The 24,461-nt window shown below is 38.8% G+C and overlaps 1 protein-coding gene across 9 annotated transcripts in view; it reads left to right on the forward strand.

The window, feature by feature from the left end:
• LOC131443349 (dystrobrevin beta-like) overlaps positions 1–24,461 on the forward strand; it is a 34,731-nt gene that overhangs the window by 2,524 nt on the left and 7,746 nt on the right. For 5 of the 9 annotated variants that reach the window (XR_009233604.1, XM_058612889.1, XM_058612895.1 and 2 more), the window contains exons 2-19: positions 3,698–3,818; positions 5,236–5,287; positions 10,125–10,216; positions 10,375–10,455; positions 11,102–11,315; positions 12,217–12,302; positions 13,157–13,311; positions 13,399–13,498; positions 14,422–14,588; positions 16,187–16,311; positions 18,536–18,607; positions 19,272–19,349; positions 20,906–20,990; positions 21,225–21,304; positions 22,277–22,390; positions 23,521–23,617; positions 23,879–23,899; positions 24,058–24,211. Coding sequence is in view for 8 of the 9 variants with exons in the window: in XM_058612889.1 (XP_058468872.1) it covers positions 10,126–10,216; positions 10,375–10,455; positions 11,102–11,315; positions 12,217–12,302; positions 13,157–13,311; positions 13,399–13,498; positions 14,422–14,588; positions 16,187–16,311; positions 18,536–18,607; positions 19,272–19,349; positions 20,906–20,990; positions 21,225–21,304; positions 22,277–22,390; positions 23,521–23,617; positions 23,879–23,899; positions 24,058–24,211 (1,720 nt within the window). In the remaining variant the exon portion in view is untranslated. The remainder of the gene's footprint in view (positions 1–3,697; positions 3,819–5,235; positions 5,288–10,124; positions 10,217–10,374; positions 10,456–11,101; positions 11,316–12,216; positions 12,303–13,156; positions 13,312–13,398; positions 13,499–14,421; positions 14,589–16,186; positions 16,312–18,535; positions 18,608–19,271; positions 19,350–20,905; positions 20,991–21,224; positions 21,305–22,276; positions 22,391–23,520; positions 23,618–23,878; positions 23,900–24,057; positions 24,212–24,461) is intronic. The other 4 variants (XM_058612891.1, XM_058612892.1, XM_058612896.1 and 1 more) reach the window with 3 other exon arrangements.

The following is a 24,461-nucleotide window of genomic DNA, read 5'->3' on the forward strand; positions in this document are numbered from 1 at the left end:
TTTGTGCATTGATCTGCTGTTGAGCTGCATGTCTGAAACTGTGTGAGTCAAGTGCAAATACTTGGATTATGCCTTTATCATACACACACAGCACTGAGAAAGTTAAGGTGCTTTCTGTTTATGTCCGAACTCAGAGAGATGTCACCTCCGGGTTCTCTTTTAGAGAGTTTGGAAAAAATGTATCTCCGGCTAAAAATTGTTGGCAATAGCAGTGGATAACAATGTTACATCATATTTGCATATTTACACTCCATAGCAACATCCACGTGAATAGAAATTAAACAGTAATATGTGTACAATGCTGCGTTCCATTTACATTTACATGTACAGTATATTTACATACGTTCCAGTTGAGAAGTCGGTAAAAACCATGGATGCAAATAGGGATACAACGATGAGTTACTTACTAAATTAACTATTTGGAGCATTTTTTCAATAATTAAAGCAACTTTTCGTATTTTTCAGCATTTTAAATGTGAATATTTTCTGGTGTCTTTGCTCCATACAACAAAGAAATCATTAAAACTTAATCATTTTTGGTTTGTGGACAAAACAATACATTTTGAAAACATTATTATTTCCTGGTTTGGTAAACACTGGTCAACATTTTCTGACATTTTATGGACCAAACAAGTCTTTTCTCAATTGTTAAAAATTGACAGATTCAACAATTAACAGTATGTGTGTACCGCTGACATATGCTGTGTTGCATTTACAATCGGAAGTCAGTGTTGCAGAGCTGTTGTGTGAGTACATCACAGTATGATTTCTCAAATACTCAGTATTGTGATAATATCTTACTGTGACTTAAATATCATGATAACATCGCATCGTGGCGTCTCTGGTGTTTCATGCTGCAGGTTCATGGAATGCTTTAACATTTTGTCTCGTCAAGACAGTTCCCACATCTCTCACTTGCCTTTGTTTTTGTCTTTCGCCCTCTTCCTGTGGTTCTCTCTCTCTCTCTCTCTCTCTCTCTCTCTCTCTCTCTCTCTTTCGCTTTCTCAGTGTGTGACTCTGCTTCCTTCCGGCCTCTCGGCACATCTCGATTCTTCTTCATTTCTTAATATCTTCTATTTATGATCAGGTCCTGCTTTATTACTCTCTCTTTCTTTCTGCCTCTGCATTTCCCCCCTGTCTCTTCTCACTTACTCCCTCCTGTCTCTGCAGCCAGCATGATCACCTTACAGTTTTCTCCAGGAATTTGATTCCAACCACACAAAAAAAGATGGATTACTGAACCTTACTTCCAGTTTAGTCACAGATGAGATCAGTCTAATAATGCATCAGTACAGAAGGAAAATGAAACAAAGGACTGTGGTGGTGGTGGGGGCATGTTGCTTCAGGTATGAGAGAGAGACTGTGAAATATGATCCATAAGGTCGGTTTGGAAGCTTATCAGATACAAAAGATGTTTGAAAATATGGGAGAAGTTATCAGCACAAGGTAGACTTCATGAGCTGCAAAAAGTTCTAAAGTTATACTCGAGGATTCCAGGCGTGTACTTTTTATTGGCCAATGCAGTGCTGGCATGAAAGTTGTGTCAGGTTCATCTTTTAGCACAATGACCTTCTGTATTTTTTGCTGAAGTCCTCTGTCTTTTTAGATTTTAACCAACTCTGTAGCAACCGGTCGTGTCTCACATAAGAATCTGAACTCTTGTTTTGAAGCCTCTGTAATCGCAATTTGCCGTGTTGAGGTTTCGCGACCGCAAGTTCAGAGATGTCATCTGCTGGCAGACTCTTACTGGATGATACTAGCTGTCAATCACACCGGCGTTCTCTCATACTGTCTAGTTTCTTTTAAATGTGAGATTATTTACCTAATTGACATCATGCACAATTGAAGAAGACCTGATATTATCAGTTTGGGCCATAAACTTGCCTTGGCAAATGTTTACTGACAATATAAATAAAGTGGGTAATCTTCTCATTGACCAAAATAGTCCTTCCCCTAGTGGATATTCAACAATTGCCACTTTTGGCTTGGCTTACCGAAGACTACACACATTTTTAAAAAATTCGTTCTATGACTAACGCACTGCAAGATACTTTGTTGCTTCCAGAGCTCAGTTTATTGCAAATAAACAGAGTTTTTGTACTGTATGGACTTTTTTGGAGAAGTTTCCATAGAGTGGAACGGTTACATTAGGTACAGTATGGTACGTATTTGTTTGCATTTCCATTAGGAATAGTATCAAAATAACCAACACCAACTGTTACATTTTTTTGGCACCCTTTTCTTGGGATACTAGGGTTAAAATGGTACAGTAAGGTCAGGGAGGAGCTCCACCTGGTTCCACCCACAACAGTCAGTTGGCTGGGCTACAAAAAAAAGTTGTTTCGCATTCGTTGTTGTCGTAACCGATACGTGTCACACCACGTCTGTTGCTGACGTGGCCAATTGGGCACTCAGATTACCAAGAAAAGTTACTGTTCTCTGCCGGAATGCAAGCCTGACCCAGGGCTTTACCATTCCAAAGTGTACCAAACCAATGATGTCCTTACCATGATGAAAACACAGCATTAGAAAACTTCAACTTGCAGTGTAGACGTGGCAGCTATCATAAGTCAGGTATAAATAACTGTCCTTCTCTGTATGGTGGTTAAAAATGTAAAATACCATCCATCAAGTCGAGGATTGAAAACGGGGTAAAGGGTAAGCTCACGAAATCACCAGTTTGCCACCTTTGCAAATTGCGATTTGTATTTAAAATTGAGTCATTGTTCAGCTCGGGTTTGAGCCCAACCAGTTTTTCTCCAGCCCCCCCCGTGACGTTGCTAGCGGCCCGTTTTAAACGTGTAACCTGATATGAGTCGGGTTCTGTTTTTACCTGTCTGGCGACAACCCTGGAGTCATGCCGGGTCAGCCAGGGTTGTCTCTATGGCAGCACCGGGTTCAAAGGTCAGTCGGTAGGAGTGAGGAGATTAGCGGAGGGCAGCGAGAGGGATTTGCTTTCGGTCCAACCTGTTTCTATTCAGCACAAATTCTAGGCTTTAAGAAACTCAAAGAAAGACGTGTGTGTGTGTGTGTGTACACGTGTGTTGAACTATGTTTTTGCTCCATGGCTAAAAGGTTGATCACGATAAAATACTCAAGAATCAGTTGATATGGATTATTTGTTGAGATTAATGTTGGACCATTAAAGACTGAGTTTAAAGAGGAGAAAATGTTCTTTCTGGTTTTGCAGAGCCATACAGAGTAATTAGCACTAATTACTCTGTATGGCTCTGCAAAACCAGAAAGAACACTATATATATATATATATATATATATATATATGTATGTGTGTGTGTATATATATATATATATATATATATATATATATATATATATATGTGTATGTATATATATATGTATATATGTATATATATGTATATATGTATGTGTGTATATATATATGTATATATATGTATGTGTATATATATATATATATATATGTGTGTATGTGTGTATATATATATATATATGTATGTATATATGTATATATATATGTATATATATATAGTGCTTTTGTCTATTAGGTGTGTATATATATATATATATCTATGTATATGTATATGTATATGTGTGTGTGTGTATAACACACACAGTGGTCAGTGCTGTCAGTGCAGACCGTGAGAATACCGAGCAGCTGCAAGTGGTAATGTGCTCATGTGGCATGCACGGTGGTAAACACCCTCTTACCCCTCTTTAGTACCAGCTCGTCTGCCTGACGCCTGTCCCTCGATCAGAGTGTCTTCTCCTTCTTCTACTTCTGTCCCACTCGTGGACATTTAATTTGTGGATTTTACCCACAGAAATCAACACAGCTAAAGGTAATTTATGTTTGACTTTTGGCTTAATTTTCCCGGCATGTAGTGCATGTGTTAGAGCAGATGAACAGGTGTGTGTCTGTGTGTAACAGAGAGAGAGTGGTATTTGTGGTAGAGAAGAGTGTGTGTTTGTTTTTACGAACATTTGTCTTCTTCAGGTGTTGGGACTTCTGAAGTGTAACCACTGTTCTGATGTGTTTCTGAAGTGTGTGTATATGTGTGTGTTGTTTCTGCACAGGTGCACGAGTTGGGTGGCCTGCATTGATGCAACACTCCGCCCCCTCTTACATGCACTGACACACAAACACACACTCACACTCACACTGAAGTAAAAGGAGAGAGAGAGTTTAGCGAGACTCGTACGTAGAATTGCGGATACTGGGTTGGGTGGGGCTCTCTGGAACTTAGCACTGCATTAACATAAATAAATAAATTGTCATGGCCGACTTTGCAGCGAGACGTGCTAATGTTGCTATAATTGAAAGTGATGTCTGCACTTAATTTAAATAATAATAATTATAATAATAATAATAATAATAATTATAATTATAATAAAAACACCTGCAAGAGGGAAAATGGTCTAGTCTGTATGTATGACAGCAGCCTATAGGCTCCTTTTTTGTGTAGTTGTAGTTGTTGTTTGATTGTGTAGTTTAGAATTCATAAAACCTCCACAGAATAACAATGATTAGTCATTGAATCAATTGGCAATCAATCAGTTTTCACACTTAATATAAACTGCATTTGAATGATTTTACGATTGCTACCACAGGTAGATTGTGGACAGAAGACTCCGCCCTTCTATGCTTCAAACAATCACAATTTTTTGTGATTTATTTTTGTTATTGTGACAGGGAATTTTCATATCATCCCATACCAACATCAGATTTGTTGTTTTAGCATTGCTATAATGACCATACAGTGTAATTTTTACTGTACAACTTTACTGAAACACATCCAAAGAATACAGAAAACATGTGTGTGTGTTTAAAATAGCAAATCTGTCAGGAAAAAAGCAGCTTCTATGGGTTAAACGAAGTGTCAAGTATTTGGTGTGACCTACTCTAACATTGTAACAATAACACGACCCTGACTCTCCTGGAATTTGTCCTTCTATTTCATGTCTGTTTGAGTTCAACACAAATATAAGTCACATCATTTTTTATCAATTTTGACACTAACCCTAACCCACAGACTCTGACAGACATGAGAACAACAATGCTGAGCTGGCTTTGACCTCAGACTTTTTGCACACTACTGTATGTCTCACTCTGGTTGTCTTTGGTGTGTGTGTGTGTGTGTGTCCGCGTTAGCATGTCCTCTGTTGTCTCTGAAGAGCCTTTTGACGTCTTTGTCTCCAGACTGAAAAGACTTTTCAGGTTGTCTTTCTCTTCTCTCTCTGTCTCTCTCTCTCTGTCAGACGTCCGTCATTGAAGCTCCTCTTGTCCTGTGTGACCTCCCGACACAGAGAGGTACGACCACACACACACAAACACACACACACACCTGGTGTATTTAATCAAGCATTAAGGAAAGCGAGAGTCAGTCTTATCCACTACCTTAACAGTGTGAGTGTCTTTATATTGAGTGTATTTAAGGACAACGTGTGCTGTTTGCGTGTTTGTTTCTGTAAACCTCAGCAAATGTCAGCCTTCATAAAACACCATGGTGCAATGGCAGCATGCAGCACCACCCACACAAACACAGTATGCTCTACTGCAGTCAGCTGTATACACACACATCCACCCCCCACCTCATGTACTTTCGAAAGCTCAAAGACTTTGACGAAAACACAAAGAGTAAGTAGAATTTGCAGCCGAATTCCGGATGAAAGTATTTCTGTAAGTTTGTCTTTGTCCTTTTCACTGAAGGACACGACATCTAACACAAGTTCATGTTATCATCAGGTGTGTGTGTGGGAAAAGGATAGGAAAATTGTCAATAATTTAGTTCTGCATAGCAATAAAAAGCATTAATTGTAGGGAAATTTCCTTTATTGTGATAAAGGTTAGTTCACCAGCATTCTTTTTCAACAAGTGCAAAAACTTTGCAACTTTTCACTCATTTCAGGAACTCTTGATTTAAAATGGTCTTATTGAAGATTCTAACCCCTATTTCACTTGTTATGTTTGCTAAAAAAAAAAAAATATATGTAAAAAAAAAATTGATTTATTATTAATGGGACATGACATTTTTCATATTGACCCATGCCCAATACTAAAAGTACTTATTTTAAAATGTTTCAATCCATGTATAAGCTTAGAGCAGCTTAAACACTGCATGTTAATGAACATCAGTTAGTTGATGGACGACGTAAACATGCTGGATAATAGCAGGAATGCCCATTTACATTAATTTGATCATTTGCTTTATTAATACAAAACAGATGTTTTTGATTGCATTCCTACAAACAGATATTTCTAGTCCGAAGTTGGTATTGTGAACTTTTGTGTATTTGCAGAAGTGATGATAAGGGTTGTATGCTTTTCTTTAACATATGTGCCATATATGCAACTTTAATACACATTATATTGGTTTTAAACTGATTATTGGTCAGGGAAAGCCTGCTGATGTCATTGTGTCATTGACATGTTATTTTTTTGTGTCAGTCGACAGCATTGGTTCTCAAACTTTTTATACCAAGAACCACCTTGAGAAAATATTGAGCTCTTGATGTAACACAAATATTACCAACGTTTAAATACAGTGGTGGAGGCAGAGGGCAGATTTATAGCCAATAAGATAATTTGCTCTCTCATCACCCTCCTCCTCTTCCTCACATAGACTTCACACACTGATATAGTGAGATTAGATTAAGATGGAGCAAGACATAAGGTAACTCTAATTTATTATTATTTGCTTCATTTTCTACGCACTGTGGTCAAAATTCCTCATCTCAATTCCAATCATAAACCTTGGTATCAAGGGTAGAACAGTATTTTCCTGCAAGTACCACCAGACGAAGCTTGCGTACCACTGGTGGTACACGTACCACAGTTTGAGAACAATAGGCTCTATATAGTATGTAACGCAGCCTCAGTGTCAGCTGAACATTTGGCCACAGGGATGTATGTGAAGGTGCATTTGTTTGTTTTTGTCCCAGTGGCACAGCCTCAGTTCTTCAGCCCGGTGATAAAGTGTTAAAACTGCAGCCAAGCCGCTCCAGGCCCCCTCTGACACAGTGGGGGGTAATTGCCGGCAGGGTAATTATATCCACCAAGAGCTTTTAGAGTTAAAATAAGAAGCTAACCTCACTCACTCGCCAAATGTTCCTCCATGTCAGCTTTACGCAGAGACAGACAGGCACAGACTGATAGACAGACTGGGTGTAGTTATCACCAAGGCCTCGGCTGGAAATAACAATTTACTCACTATGGGAGTCCAAGTGAGTTGTAAGTGGATGAGTAAGTGAGACTTTTAGAAGCAGCCATGTCTCCTTGTTTGGCTCAAAGCAGTGAGTCGTCTATAATGGTAACGATGAAGGCAGCCGACAGGAAGCGAAGGAGCTGATGATGATGATGATGATGGGACCCACCAAACCTGTGGTTGGCGGCTTTCCTGCTTCACAGTTACCTCAAATCAAAATAAGAACAAGTGGTAAATGAGCTTATTTGTCAAGCACCAGTTAATTACATAACGTGGTGAGGCTAGAAAGCAACTTCTGTCACTATGTAAGACATCTGCTCGAGGCTAAACATAGCCCGTATATAAAAAGTGGACATAGTCTTCTGGGTTTAAAATAGACTTCCAGTTTGGAGCGTCTAGATTAGAGATTTGACTGACCTCATGTCAGCTTTTGAAACTGGAAGCTCACACTCTGACCAGACGAGCTGTCAAACACGCGGTGTTCACTAGGGGTGCCAATCTTAAACCGCAATATTTCGGTACATTAGAGGTGTATATTTATTCTCTATAAATAGATTCTGCATGCATTGGATTGTAGCAGGTACCATTTTACAGGTTGCAGTTGATCATCTCTGATTTTGCTTGAATAATAATTAGGATTTTTAGGATGTGTAGAGCATGCAGGAGGTAGATGGAGGCAAGAAACAGCTTGTTGCTTTTTAATCCAAATCTGCGTGCATGCACAGTTACATGTTTCCATACTGTACACTCCTGCTGTATCACAGTGACACGGGACGACCTCTGCACATACTTTAGTCTCACTTTGTATCTGTTAGTTATGTATCGTCCTCAAGGACACGTTGTAGAAGAAGTGGTGTCCTCAGCGAAGCAGTCGCCGTCTCTGCGGCAGCAACTTTTTAACTTGGTGTCAGCAGTTTCTGACTCTGACCGTGAGTGACCAATGGAAATGAAAAAGGGCAGTGTGTGTGTGTGTGTGTGTGCGCGTAGGACCTTTTCTACCAAATAAAGTCAGAAGAAGAGTTGGTATTATGATCTGTATTTATAGAGAGCTTTTCACTACAGTCTTCACCCATTCACATGCTGCAACATGGGGTTAAGTGTTTTTGCTCAAGGACACATAGACTAGCAGAGCCAGGAATTGAACCCAGAACCTTCCAGTTGAAAGACAACTCGCCCTACCACCGAGCCACCATGGCTCAACCCCTACTTAGTACTTTTACTTGGGTAATATATAAAAAAAGTGACTTCAACGTCTACCAAAGTAATTTTCTGGTAACATACTTGTACTTTTTACTCAATTATCCCTTTTAGGTACTTTATACAAGACTGTGTTAGGGTTAAGGTTAAGGTTAGGGTTAGACATTTAGTGGTTATGGTTAAGGTTAGGGTTAAGGCTTTGTTGAGGCTGTCCAAATTTATGGAAATCAGTGCAGTGTCCTTAAAAAGAATAAGCTCTGTGTGTGTGTGTGCGCACATTTTTTGAGTGTGTGAAAGTGACTGAAAAGGAGGATTCCTTTTGTCAGGATGAAGCATGAAGTCTCCTGGGAAGCTTTCAAATCCTCTGTGGAATGTGTGTGTACGTATGTGTGTGTACATGTGTGTGTGTGTTGGGGCTTGGCTTGTCACCACATTTGTACAAGGAATGCAAATATTTGCGCGTCTCTCAATTTTTGCGGTGTAGTATAACTGTTACCATGGCGACCACTATCCTCTGGTGTTTTCTGTGTCACCTGACAGCAGAGGTTGGCGGCTAACTTGTTCTTTTCTTCATCGGCCCACCTCCCCTCCCCTCCCTTCCCCTCCCTCCCTCGTCCTCCCTCCCTCTCTTGTGTCCTTGCTCGCTGGTCTAAATGGCAGCACTCGGGTCAGATTTCATCAGCTGCTCTCATTAATGTGTTTATTTACCAAGTGCACTCATCCTCTAGTGGCCTTGAATTTGACTCTCCATCTCAGAGCCGGTCACATGACGCGTCGATGGGGTGTGTCGGAATGCACACAGTAAACCTGAGTGTGTGTAAAAATAAAACTTACTGTTACAGTAATAGTTTGTATTTTCCATTTTAGGTGTCTCTTTTTTACCCCCCCCATCCATGAGGCTCTTATCAGAGGTTTTTTTTTATTATCAGATTTTAAGTTATTTGTGAAGCCCAAATGTAACTTCACGAAATGCCCTGCATTCCTCATGACTTTATTCTCATAATATCACAGCTTTATTCTCATAATATCACAGCTTTATTCTCATAATATCACAACTTTATTCTCATAATATCATGACTTTATTCTTGGCTCTTGCCTCTTATCAGAGTTTTTTTTTTTTTATCAGATTTTAAGTTGTTTTTCAAAATGTTCATCAACTCATATTCATATTTGAATTCAACTCATCAACTCATATTCATATTCTTTAGACAAAAAGGGAAGTGTCAAGTTAACATTGTTATCAAAACAAAACTCCACATTGGAGAAGTAGCGATAGACAAGATAGGTTTTATGCTGAACAGCGCAGCAGAAAGTGACCTTTTTTTTTTTTTTTTAGGATTCAACAATGTTCAGTGTTTTTTATTTAGTCTAACTCATGATTTAGTTTCTCCTTTTCTTGTTAAATTAAAGTCTCACGTTGTTTCTCCAGTTAAATCTGTAAATTCCATCCAACACAGTTCATCAGATTAGCTGCCATGTTTGGATATTAAATGATTGAAAACTGACTTTGTTGATTAATTCATTATCAAATTAGTTAAAGCTGATTGTTGACCTTTCTGTAGTTCAGAGTCCATAATATCCACACACCAAATTCAGCTGCAACAAACTGTAATTGGTCATAAGACCAGTGTTTATGAGGCAAACATTAAAAACTGTTTTATGATGTTAGATTTTTATGAAAGTTTTGGATTAAAACCCGCATGTTTGAGGGTTTTCATGTTTTTTCCGGTTGTGTCTCTCGTACAGGATGGTGATGGCGGAGGGGAGTCCAAGAGACCGAGGGAGGGGGGCTCCGGTGACAGCAGGAGCCGAGGGGAGGCAGATCTTTGTGGAACTTGGTGAGTGACCTTTTGAACTTTAGTGTAAACCTGTTACATCATGCCACATTTTCCCTGCCCTGTGCTAAAAAAAAATGCATGTTCTGCAGTTAAAAATGTGTTTATTCTCTGTATTGTTTTTGCTGCATCGTGACGTCATTATCTTCTTTTTGTCACAGCGGAGCAGAACTTTGACGCCATTTGTCTCTCTACGTATCGAACGGCCTGCAAGCTCAGATTTATACAGAAGAGATGCAACTGTGAGTCCACAACACTGCCCTCTATTGGCTATTAAAAGAAATACATTTAAATACACAAAATCTGGACATTTTTTTCCAGTAGATGAGGTTTTATTTCTTCATCAGTCAAAAAACGCAAAGGTGTTAGGATGTAAAGATCACAATTTCTTGATTTCACTGGCTGGCACGAGTTGTGCTGAAAATGTGAAAATATTTAACTCTTGTAATATAAAAATTGCTACTACTACTACTTCTTTCTACTACTTCTTTTTTCTACTATTAGTTTTAATGACTTTTTAGTTCTACTGCAAACTTCTTTAGAGTTTTTTTTTAAGCTAAAATGTTTTTTTTTTAAATCCATAAAAACACAACGAGCGATTATTCTTGTAATCCGTTAAATTCTGTCGGTTATTTTCTCGATTATTCGAATACTTGTTTGGTCCGTCAATGTCAGAAAATGTTGAAAAGTGTTGATCAGTGTTTATTCACCAACCAAAATTATAATTTTTTTTAATGATTTCTGTTATATGGTGCGAAGAAACCAGAAAATATTTCCATTTAAGAAGCTGAAAAATCAGAAAGCTTGTTTTAACTATTGAAAAAATACTCAATTATCAAAATCCAACAACTGTACAAATGTCCCCTGACTTCCCTCCTCTCGTTCCAGTGCATCTGATCGACATCTACAACGTGATCGAGGCGGTGCGCGACGCTGGTCTGAACGCCATCGAGCTGAACGTGGGCATCTCCGTGACCCGACTGGAAAACCTGGTCTCGTCGCTGTTCAACCAGCTCAGCAAGCGTCTGCCCACCACGCACACCATCAACGCTCACGAGAGCACCGTCCTCTTGGTGGAATTCATACTGGCAGCTGTCGACAGGTAAAAAGATCAGCTGCTTATAAAAACCACACTGGAACCGACCCACTCCTTTACCCACGGTTACGTGTAAATCAGTCTGGACCAAACTCCGGCGGCCTGACACACTAATATCAGAAGCATGACTCGATTGTTGGGCTTATTAGATAAACGCCGACCTGCTGCTGGACAGTAAACGGCAGGAAGTGAAGCGGCTGCACGACAGATAATTAAATCAGAGGTAAAAACTAGACAGCGGCCTTCAGATACCGACGTTAATGATTTAAATCTTCTTACACAGCGCTGGGATTTAACTGTGAACTGACCTGACCCTTTCTGAAAGACTCACAGTTTATTAGGGCTAAAATGAATCGATTATCCATTGATTAGTAAATGAATGTACTAATTTGATAATTGATTTTCAGTTTCAGCTTCCTTGAAGGGAATATTCTCTGGTTTCTTTACTCCATATAACCCAAAAATCCTTTAAACCTTATCATTTTGGTTTGTTGACATCATCATTTGGAGGTTTGGGGAACATTTTTCAACATTTTCTGGACAAAACAAGTATTGAATCATTCAAGAAAATAATCTTTTATAAAACAAAATAATAATTAATAGCAGCCCCACAGTTTATTAGGACTGAAATGAATCCGATGAAACCGATCAGTAACTGAATTAGCAATTTTGAAAATTGATTTTTTTTAGATATTTAAACAAGTTAAAACTTAATAATTTTGGTTTGTTGACATTTGAAAATATTGTCATTTGGAGGATTGGGAAACAATTTTCAGCATTTTCTGGACAAAACAAGCACTCAATTATTATCTTTTATAATGAAGGATCATCAGTTTATATACTTGTTGAAAATAAACAAACCTCCACTGATATTTTTTTAATTTCAGTGCTGTGTTTGTTTTCCCAGTGAGCCAGAAGGTCGACTGACGGTGCTGTCCGTGAAGGCGATGCTGGCCCTTCTGTGTGGAGGAAAACTGGTCGATAAACTCCGCTGTGAGTATCAACGCGTTCATCAGCTCTACACTTGTAGTCTGTAGAAAACATGGTCATTTCAGTTTTTACTTTCTTTGAACTGTACGTGCATTATTCTGTAGTTGTGAAGTGTTTTTATCTCTGACTGTTTACGTCACAAATTAATTCCTATTCGACGCCTTACACATTTGTAACTCATAACAGTCATTGTAGAATTTAATGTTTTGCTGTGTTTTAACATTTTATTAAAATTAAAGCTATAAAAGTGATGCTATTCTGCTTGAAAAAGATCTTAAATGTGACTCCACTGTGATTCTTCCTCATTGTTTCTCATCAAAAAGAATCAAGAAAATTTCTTTCTTTTCATTTCTGTGATCAAAACGCCTCCCGAGTTTACAGTCTAGTTTTGGCAGTCACATCTCACCATAACACATAAATTAATGAGAAATTTGAAGTACATTTTGTGTATTTTATGGATGAATTTTCTACATAATCCTCTTTCTAGTTCCCTTTTTCTACATGAGAACATGTTGGTGGGCAAATCATGCAAAAAACCCTGCATTTTTACAGCTTATATGTGCAATGGAAATGTCTATATATAGCAGGCTGAATGTAATGTACACATTGTGCACGTACACGTGTTACATATTGTGCCACCTTGTGGAAAATGTACAACAGTGCTGCTGTCTGTTCACGCCGATTCATCCCTTTTTGTATTACGTTAAGTGTGGGGACAAAAACGTGTCACATTATCGACAAAAAACTGATTCCAGCACCATAAAATAAAAGTTTTAAAGTAAGATGGGATTAGGAAATACAGAGGTTATGAATATAGGAAGATGATGTTAACACTAGTGTGCGTTTTGTGTGTGCAGATGTGTTTTCTCAGGTCTCTGACTCCCACGGTGTGTTGGTTCCGTCCAAGTTTGACTGGTTTCTCAGGGAGGCTCTGAAGTTGCCCACCGCTGTACACGAAGGACCGTCCTTTGGCTACGATCACGCGTTAGCACGCTCGTGCTTTCCACAACAGGTACAGCACGGTCAACGCTGTTCTCCTCACTTTTGATTTTTTGTTAAGTTCATTTACGCGACTGTATTTGTTGTCGTCGTTTTGTAGAAGAGGGTGATGCTCAACATGTTCCTGGACGTCGCCGCCGATCCGCCTCAGTGTCTCGTGTGGCTGCCTCTCATGCACCGCATGGCCAACGTGGAGCATGGTATACACACACACACACACACACACCCTCTCTACCTCATGTCTTTACTTTTGAAAGCTACTTTTGAAAGTATAATTTGTAGCTGAATTCCTGATAAACGTTTTTCTGTAAGTTTGTCTTTGTCCTTCCACTGAAGGACATGACATCTAACACAAGTCCATGTTATCATCGTGTGTGTGTGTGTGTGTGGGAAAAGGATAGCAAAATTGTCAGTATTACCTTTTACTACACTAATTTACAAGTGACTTCTTGTAGTTGATGCCAAGTAGGGATTGCGATAAAAAGCATTAATTTTGTTGAACTTTCCTTTATTGTCGTCATCAGAAATGGGTAAAATCATGAATATGTTATGCAATGAGTATTTCTTGAAAATAACTGCAACTTTTCAGTGATATCATGAACTCTTTCTTTAAAATTGTCTCATTGAAGTTTACAACTCCTATTTCACTTGTTACGTTTGCTAAAAACATGTATTCCAGTGTATCTCCAGTGAGACAGTGATTTATGTGTGTTTCATAGCAGGTATGAGCAAATATATGCAGCATATTTTGCAAAAATAATATTTACGTCCTAGGATTATTTCGAAATGTTCATATTTCATATCCCTAATACTAAAAGTACAACAAAATGTGATTATTTTAAAATGTTTTATCCATGTATTAAGCTCAGCGCAGCTGTTAAGGAACATCAGTAGTTGTTTTTAAATCGTAGTGAGGACATATGATAGACACAATGCCCCTTACCCAGGTCTTAACCCTGAAAAAGCCCCAGACAAAATGTCCCCACAAAGACAGGTTTGTATGTTTATTTTTGGACCTCACAAAGATATAAATAAACACAAGAACAAACGATGATGAACAAACTCTTTATCGACTTGTTCTGGGCACTCGCTGACCGATCCCATCTCTCTCTCCCTCCCTCAGTCTATCACCCAGTGACGTGCTCCTACTGCCGTGGCAATGGCATGACGGGCTTCCGCTACCGCTGCCTCCGTTGCCGTGGTTACCAGCTCTGCCAGAACTGCTTCTGGCGCGGCAATGTCAGCGGCTCGCACAGCAGCCAGCATCAGATGAAGGAGCACTCGTCATGGGTGAGTCACGGTGTGATTCCCCGTCCGTCACACCAGGGGGCACCACTGTTTGTGTGTGTGTGTGTGTGTGTGTGTGTGAGAGATCTCTTCAGTTGTTGTTGTATGTGTTACGTTATCATAAACAACAATTTATTCATGATCCTCACATGTTTTGTGTAAAAAAAATATTAATTTATAAAATAACTAGCAACTAAAATTGTAAATTAAAAGGTATAATGTACAATTTTCCTTTTAAATGACGTGGCAAATGAAGAAAAGACCTGAATGTAAATGACACAAAGACATAAAATCACCATAACACCTCCATAAAAGCAGCTCTAATCAGAAGGGGAGAATGTTTTCAGGGTATAAATAGATGGATAGTTAGTTGTTGAATTATTCATCACTCAGGCTTGGCATAATTTGTCTTACTAATGTTTCTGTAAGAAGAGCAATAAATCCCTCCGATACAGCAGCAGCTTCTGTAAAATCCTCCTCTTCACAAAGGAACCGCATCCTCATAATCCTCTGCAGACTTCAAACATCATTATCAACAGCACAATTGTGTTTATGCCGTTCCAATTCATTTATTTTGATCACAGTACAGTGCAGTAGAAAAATCACACAAAGGACGAAGAACGACTTCCTGCCTGGAATGTGAAGGCCACCTTAGTTCACCGAAAATGGCAAAGTTAGTTAACCAAAAATGGCAAAGTTAATAGATAATAGTTGGTTTGAAAAAGAAGTTACATTATTTTCAGAATAAGAGGCACTGAGTTCTGCATGAAAATGAGAAACTCACTAAAATATTTATTAAAGAATTTTGAATTAATCTTCCAGGCCAGATATTAATGCCGGCAGGCCAGTTTTGGCCCACGGGCCTCCAGTTGCTGCCCACTGCTCTAGTGCATAACTTCAAACTATAAGAAAAACGTCTGCTACTTTCAAACCAGTGTCAGATAAGATCACACATCAGTAAAGCGAGGTGGCTTCATACAGTTGGACTCGGGAAACTAGGGATGGGAATAGGTATGGATCAGTATCGGTATTGGTCCCGATACCGGTCAAAGTCACTGGATTGGACATCGGACGATAGATAGAAACGTGAAATACCGATGCTTCACTCAATACAGAAAAATAGTCTAAAATGACTGTATCGGACTAATGTCCCATCCCTCCTGAAAACACCAAGAAGTGCCCACAGAAAATTTCCGAAACTGATTCTACTGCTAAAGATAATCGTGGATATTCCGTAGGACTAAGTAGAATTGTATTTTGATCACGTTGAACGACTGCCTGACATCATGCCCACATGTTCAATCAAAGCTCCTGCTGTTCCCTCACCATGCAGCTCCAAGTTATAGATATAGATACAGCAAATAACTTGCCAAAGTACCATAGAAACACAAAAAAAGTTTATGTCTTATGTAGAGCTGAAGCAGAGAGTGTGGAGAGCAAATCATGTCGAGAAAAGTTTTGGTAATTACTCCACAGGGGGGAGAGATGGAAGTTCCACACACTGGACCTTTAAAGGCTGTCACCTTTTATAAATGTCACATGGGCTTCAAACACTGACCTCATATTTCTCTCCCTCTCTCTTTCTCTGTGTGTGTGTGTAGAAGTCACCAGCGACGAAGTTCGGCCGTGCCCTGAGCAGGACTCTGGGCTGCGTGTCGTCCAGAGAATCCTCTCACCCAATTTATCCCGAGGAACCTGAGAAGACACTTAACCTGGCCAACATTGTGTAAGACCTCACAGCAGTAACACACTCCACACTCACTACACATTATATTATGTCATTAGCTCCAGTCATTATGTAAATGAAAGGTACATTTATGCGGGAAAAAAAAATCTTTACCTGTGTTACAGTCACAGGTGATCACATGATGTGAGTCAGGACAGTGGACAAGCATGGAACTGAGAAAAAGCTAAATGGAACTCAGCTGGTATTCATTTTGACAGTTTAAAGTTGTGATTTTCTCACTGTGAGCCTGTTGTTTTGGTGAGAACTCTTGGCATTAATTAGCCTTTTTTTAGTTAATATACTTGTCTTACAGGTGTTATTAAATCAGTTTAAAGGGCTATTAATGGACTATTTCATCACACACACACATTGACTCTCACACTTTTCTTTCGTTTATCTCATGATAATTCACCACAAAAAGTCTGTATTAAATTTGGCATTGCACCTCTGGAGTTTTAAATATGACAACAAATGTATTGTTGTCAGATTTTTCAGCTTCTTAAATGTGACTTATTTCTGGATTCTTTGCTCCATATCACAAAGAAAGCATTAAAACTGAATCATGTTCAAAGTTTGGGAAACGCAGATCAACATTTTTTAACATTTTCTGACAATTTATGGACCAAACAATGAGATGATTAATCGAGAAAATTACTGACAGGTTGTGAAAATAAGCGTTTCAATAAATCCAAACATTATAGTAAGACAGGATCCCAAATTCATGCAAGAAAATTAGTTTTTTGTTACTGTATAGCCTGTATCACCAGGAAAAAAGGTAACACATTACTTTTAAGTTGAATTAATTGACCAGAAACTGTTGCTATGATAATACCACCATGATACAATGACACTGTAAGACAGTAAATTGTATTTTATGAGTCATTTAAATACTAGTATATACACACAACATGTTAGACAAGTTAACATTAAAAACTGTGTAAACGGGTTTAGTTTTTATGGCAGAAAGTGAAACATTTACACACTGTGACTCATTTACTCGCACGGCTGCTGACACACTCTGCAGACTTGATTCTTTTCTGTTTTTTTATGGCACCGGTGGAGCCGGAGAGGGAGAGACCAGACAATCTGCACATCACCAAACACAAACGGCTGAATAAAACCTTTATCCCAGGCCACTAAAGAACTTTATTGAAGACAGTGTTTCAATGTGATGTTGCTCTTCCTTTAGGATCACAGTGTTTTTTTTACAGACATATCATCAGTGGAGTTGCTTGTTCACAGAAAGTTTAATTAATATGAACAAATAAAAAAATAGTCCCACCTCTTGATCCAGGCCTGTCTGGTGGCTCCGCCCCTGTTGTGGTTTGATTTTTTTTTTTCAAAGACTGGGTCAGTACAGACCTGCAAACATTGACTCGACTTGTTTCCAGGCCAGCACACAGACGCTGCACTTAGCACTGATCGTTGTGAGTATGCTACAACAGAGCTGCGTCACATTTGTTCCTCTGTTGTCGAGTTCAGACTGTCAGAGTTTTCTCTGAATGAATCTGTTGTGTCTCTGTGTTCACACAGACTTTTCTCTTTCTGTCATTGTGTCTCTCTGTTGATCTATGGCCTTTGTGTCTGTGTGTGTGTCTGTGTTTGCTCAGACAAGAGCAGCAGCACTTCACTGTTGATGTGTGTGAAAGAATGATTGTGTTTTTGATTGAAAGTCCTTTTGTGTTTTAACAATTCAGCGCCGCAATAGGGCTGCAGCTCACGATTAGTTACATATGTCGATTATTTTCTTAATTGATTAAGAAACGATGATGTTCTCATATTTTCATTGCCCTTACTCACTGTTAGACTTGTTGATGTTGCTTCATTTATTTGATTTCATGTGATTTTATTCACGTCTTTATGTCTTTCTATTTTAATCTTAGTTGTCTTAGACGTATCTTATCGCCTTGTATGAGCTTCTATGCCTTTTATTTGTTGTCTCTTCTATTTATTATTGTTTTACAGCACTTTGGTCCACTGTGGTTGTTTTTAAAGAGCTTTACAAATAAAGATGGATTGGGTCGAATGTCCACAAACCACATTTATTCACTTTTAATGATTTCTCTGTTACATGGAGAAAAAGAAACTAGAACATATTCACATTTGAGAAGCTTAAAAATCAGATTACATGATATAACCCCCCCGCTTAAACTTGATTATTGATTGTCGAAATACAATCAATCACTGACACATTGTGTGTGCATATATTGTATTTGTGTTACAGTCCGGCTCGTCCTGTTGGAAACACCAGTGAGGCCATGTTACTGTCCTCGTCCTCTCCTGAGACGTCAAAGAGGTGAAAACACAAAGAATTAAAATCACAATTATGACCTAAAACGACTTTATTCCAATTGAAATCAATTTATTTGATCAGATTTGTAGAAAATGCGACTTACAAGGGAATTGAGTACAACCTGCTAGTTGAACTTGCGACCATGATGTCTGTTGTACACAGGGTACCGGTCCTAACCACTGAGCTACCCCACCCTAACTAGTACACAGTATCTTCAAAAAAGCTCATACAAATTTGATTTTTTATTAATGGTAGACTGAAATATTAAGGGATTATCATGGGAGGGGATATCTCATTTCATTTTTTGAATTTTATCACTTTAACCCTTTGTTTTTTCTTTTATATGAGTATGAGTTAAGTAATGAGTGTAAGTAATGAAATAAATGAATATCTATATATTTTTTGTATTTAAAACACATTATTCTATTCACATGCAGGGGAAAACACTGCCAACTTATGTGTAAAGAAAACATTTTGATACAAAAACTAAATGATAATCTGAATAAATATAAATTAGCAGCACACTGTTAATATGTCTACGTGTGTATGTGTGAAAACTGAAGCTGTTAGTGGTGAAATGAAGCTGTTGTGATTGCCGCAGTTTGCTGAAATAGCGTCATAATCACCGTCTGTTTCATTATCTTTTTTTTTTTCCCCGTCGCTCCAGTTTGGCAGCGGCTCAGCGCATGAACGAGGAACACGCTCTCATCGCCGCGTACGTGAATCGTCTCCAGGGCAGCCCACGGTGAGCGAGGAGCACGGACGCAGCAGGGGGGGTGTTTACACCAACACAAACAAAAACAGAGAGGGAGGAGAGAGCAGGGTGCAGAACAGTTACCCTCCAGTACTGTTAGATTAAATATGCAATAGAAAAAAGGCAAATATTAACGAAAATTATAATCCGCTCTGACACCAAAACAGCTTGTTTCTCCTCCTTTAAACACAGATTATTATATTGCCTGTAATGAAATATTATGGAGATATTGTTTATATGTGACTGAACAGAGGGTAATAGATGTTGACACCATTGTGATTCACTAAATAAATGAAGCTTCAATAGGTTTTTGATTACATTTGAAAGGTAAAATGAAGTTTAAATGAATAGGATATAATTTATTGTACCAGTGGGGAAATTTGCTGTGTATTCTAGATGAAAAAAGAGTTGGTATTATGGTCTGTATTTATGCAGAGCTTTTCTGGTCTTGATGAGCTGCTTTACACTACAGTTTTCACCCATTCACATGCTGCAACATGGGGTTAAGTGTCTTTGCTCAAGGACACATATTAGAAAAGCAGAGCCAGGAATTGAACCCCACAACCTTCCAGTTGAAAGACAACTCGCACCTACGACTCAACCCCATTTCTCCACTTTTACTTTGAAAAGTACGTTTTAGATCAGAAAATGACGTTTGGTACTTAAGTACAGTAAATGTCATATACTTTAAGACTTTTACTTAAGTAATATTATAAAAAAAAGTGACTTAAACTTCTACTAAAGTCATTTTTCTGGTAACATACTTTTACGTTTACTCAAGTATCCCTTTGAGGTACTTTATACAAGACTGGAAATTACGTCATTGTCGCCCGAGTGTGGTGTCGAGTTTCTAGAGCTTTAGTTAAAAGGCGCTAAGAAATGCACTAAAAGGGTCAAAAAGTGTCCTCACAACTAAGGAGGAACCTGCATGAGTGGGTCCAGAGAAGGCTGAAGGGATTGTGGAATGAAACACAAACAATAGAGAGAGTAACATTACATTACATTACATTACATGTCATTTAGCAGACGCTTTTATCCAAAGCGACTTACAATAAGTGCATTTCAACATTTGGGTACATGACACACTTCCAGTAAAAAAACAAAAGCGAGGAAACCTGCAAAGCCTGGTCATTGTTAACAACCAGCATGTACAGTATAGTAACAGGGTGGAGACTGAATCAGATTTCAGAATAAAAGCTTTTTCAAATGTGCACTTATGGTTCGTACAGCTGTGAGACTTGGGCACAGTGATGGATGGCGACCTGAATATTCTGGTCGTCAGGTTTGTTGTACCTTGAAAGGAGAGTCAAGCAATTTGAGGCAACGTCCAGACACTGACAGCTTGTTGTGACGCATAAATAAGTCCATATTCTAGATAAAACAATCCTGTTACATCACTACAAGTTCACAATTAACGTTTAGAGCATATATATCTAAAAAAAAAAGAAGGTAAAATGAAGTATACATTTGGTAAAAAAATAAATCACACTAGATCTAATTCTTTTGCAGGTTGTATTAAATTTTCTCTAATCTGTGTGTGTTGACAGTGTGGACAGTCCCAGCAGACAAGACGAGGAGCACAAACTCATCGCCCGCTACACGTCTCGACTGGCAGAGAGCGACGGCTCAGGAGTGAGTCAATAAAAACAAAACAATTAAATGATCACATTATATCAAATATACAGTCAGGTTCCTGTATGTTACGCAACTCTGTATTTACACAGTCTCTTGTTTTTAGAAACAAAGGTCTTGTGTAGAGATTATTAATCACACTGTCACTGTAGGTGACAGTGTGATTAATAATCAACCTTTTAGTGACTGCATGAGTGAGTCAAATGTGTGTGTGTGTATGTGTGTGTGTTTCAGGTGATTCCGAACCGCAGCATCAACTTTGACGTGAACAAACAGAAGAGGGAGCTCATCGCTCAGCTGGAGTGCAAAAATAGGTAGATATGACTGAACATAAGAGAAGGAGTGATCATTACTTCACCACACGGAGTGGGAGTGAAGTATTGTTTTGTCTGTCTGTCTGTCTGTCTGTCTGTCTGTGTTTCCACACTTGCCAATATGACTAACAGAGGCCGACAGAGGCTTGTTGGGTGGATGGAGTGAAATCTGCCATCTCTGATTGCCTTGTTTTAAACAGAAACTCCTTACTCTTTATTTTTTGACTCATGCTCATTAGTGTCTGTCACTTTATTGTCATTTCTGATTATTAAAGTGCTGGCAGAAGTGAATTTTAAGTTTTCAATCTGATTTATCTGACCTTTCGCTGATCAAATTTGGGGTAAGAAATTGAGAAATGATCAAAAATGATAAGCTTGTAATATTAAAAAAACAAGTTTTTTAATAATTTTTTTTTACAATAATCAAAGGTTTTTTGCCTACTAAAAACAATGATGACTCATTTGGTTACAGCTCTGTCAAGTTAAAAGCGTTTTTTCCTGTGTTTTTGTAAATCTTATTACAAACTGAGTATCTTTTGGGTTTTAGATCAATAGATTGTTGTAGATTTACTGAATTCATTGATTTAAATGTAGTTTCCCTCTATTTGGATACTGGTCAAGACAAAAATAATTTGTAATAATGTCGCCATTTTTGCTCCAGGACACTGTTTATCATCAGTGTCCTGATAAATAATTGGCAGATTACTCAATGAAAACTGATTAATTAGAGCCATCATCAAAATGTAACAACAGTTTAAAAGGATTTGACCTTGTTTTAAGTTTAACACTCCTCACTGTGGTACTGAATGTCTTCAGAATATGTGTATACATACATTATCTAAAAATAAAAATAAATCTCCCAGATTTAGTTCATCTAAACCCAATGTAATCCCATATTTCTCTCTCTGCATAAACAGTGTAAATCCCCAGCCAGCCTAAACTGAAGAGGTTTTTTTTTGTATTATTTCACAGAGAGATCTTGGCAGAGATTAAACGGATCCGAACAGAACACGACGCAGCCGGCCAGCTCAGTCCAGAGAAAGGCTGCACCAACCCGACGCTGCTGGCCGAGCTCCGCCAGCTCAGGTAAACACACTGAAACCTGCTGTACACACACACACTATGACTATTATTTGTGTTTGTTTTAACCTGAAACATTGACTGAAACGACGCCCAGACCTTTGTGTCCACAAGCTATTTAAAAGCCGTTATTTTCACTGCGCTGTGTGTTCTGCGGAGAACACACAGATTTGGCGGGAAATGTGCTGTGTTGCTTTGCAGCACGGAGGGAGCACTTTATGGCAGATGGCACCGGCAGATGGTGGATTTTTGTGGAAAAATCCTCAGTTTGTTTATGCTTTTGCTTTTTTTTTTTTTTATTGAAAGCAAAACTTCAGGAGGGAGAGGAGGAGGAGGAGAAGATGTTTCTCCACCAGGAGCCTCTTGTTCTCAGTGACCTTTTTATAGCATTTACTATCACTATAGGAGGAATGTTTTGACATTTATCTTTTTCTTTAAAATATAAGATATTACTTGACTGTCTAAAACAATGATATTTTTCAATGCGACCACATGAGGGCGCCAGATTTGCAAATTTAGTGGCTTTAAAGATTCACTGCATTGAATTGTTTTTAGAAGACTATTTGATTAAAAACATTTACAATCAAGTGAACATGTGTACCTAATAAAGTGGCTGGATAGTGTATGTGGCAAATTAAGCTTTTTTTCCAGTTTTAAATTGGCCCTAGGGATTCATCACGTGAGAACTGAAAGTCTTGGGGTCGCCTTTCAAATGAAAGGTCAAGGGTTCCCACGTTGCTGCTGACAACATGTGCTGAGCCAAGTGCTAATTTGCGATCTCTGTCCCTGGTTAGGATTTTGTCCTGTAACAAAAATACATCAACAAATCAGTACTTCAGTAAAACACTTACATATATACAGCATAAAAACATCTAACGTGCATATATAAGTCCATAATCCACAGTCAGTGAACACAAATTTGGTTTTGTTTTGGCCGCTCTGCAGGGATGATTCTATTGGTGTGTGTGTGTGTTTTTGTGACACCTGATACTGGTTTTGATACATGAAATGAGTCCCTCTGTGTGTGTATGTGTGCTTATTTAATTCCTTCCTAATGACACTTTGTAATATAACAGTAATGGAGGATAAACTGCTGTCTCTGTGTGTGTGTGTGTGTGTGTGTGTTAATGCTGCAGACAGAGGAAAGACGAGCTGGAGCAGAGGATGTCGTCTCTCCAGGAGAGCCGGAGGGGACTGATGGTGCAGCTGGAGGGACTGATGAAGCTGCTCAAGGTGACAGACTCACACTATTATCTTCACTGTATTGTGTTGTCACACCCTAGAGGGCAAAGCTTTCCTTTTATTTCCCCTCTCTCTCTCTCCCTCCTGCAATAACATGCTCCATTTTCCTCCCTGCTTACTTCCTCCTTTTTGTATGATTTTTTTTACCTCAGTTTCTGGCTGTGACCTTGTCTGACCTCTTCTTCTTCTTCTTTTTCTTCCATCCTTTGTCCTGCCTGTTTGTTTACAACTGCCCATGTTGTGGTGCGGTAGGATGAGGAACAACGACAGGCAGTAAGTTCACCCCCTGATATGTTCATGTGTTCACTTTACCCCTCTCTAAACGAGTAACTCTGCTTTGTAGAGATGTCAGTTTATTTCATGTGGTGCACACAAATGATGACTTTAGGTGATTTTAAAGTCGTAATTACCACCTGAAATCCGTCTCTCAGGCGCAGGCCGCTGGTTCTTCTCACGCCTCTCCTTCCCGACCGAGTCCATCGACGGTCCGCTCCGTGGGCGCCGCGTCTCCTCAGGCTCACATGTACTCGCCTCAGGACTCGCTCGCGGGAGTGGGTGGCGACGTACGGGAGGCCTTTGCTCAAGGTGAGAGGGATTGGATTTGGAGGTGAAGTATTCCTGCTGTGACAAGTTTAATTAGCTGCAAATTCACTCATTTGCTGCATCCGTGAGGTTTGTTGTGTTTGGTGCCACTTTTAAAATGAAATAATCAAATAAATATTAGAATTATTGTGTTTGTACCACTACAAAAGGGCCATACATATTTACACATATTGGTCCAACTATAACTGGAGTAAATCAAACTGGACTAACACACACACACACACAGATTATT

Source organism: Solea solea, chromosome 17, assembly GCF_958295425.1.
Source record: "Solea solea chromosome 17, fSolSol10.1, whole genome shotgun sequence".
In the NCBI taxonomy this organism is placed as follows: Eukaryota; Metazoa; Chordata; class Actinopteri; order Pleuronectiformes; family Soleidae; genus Solea; species Solea solea.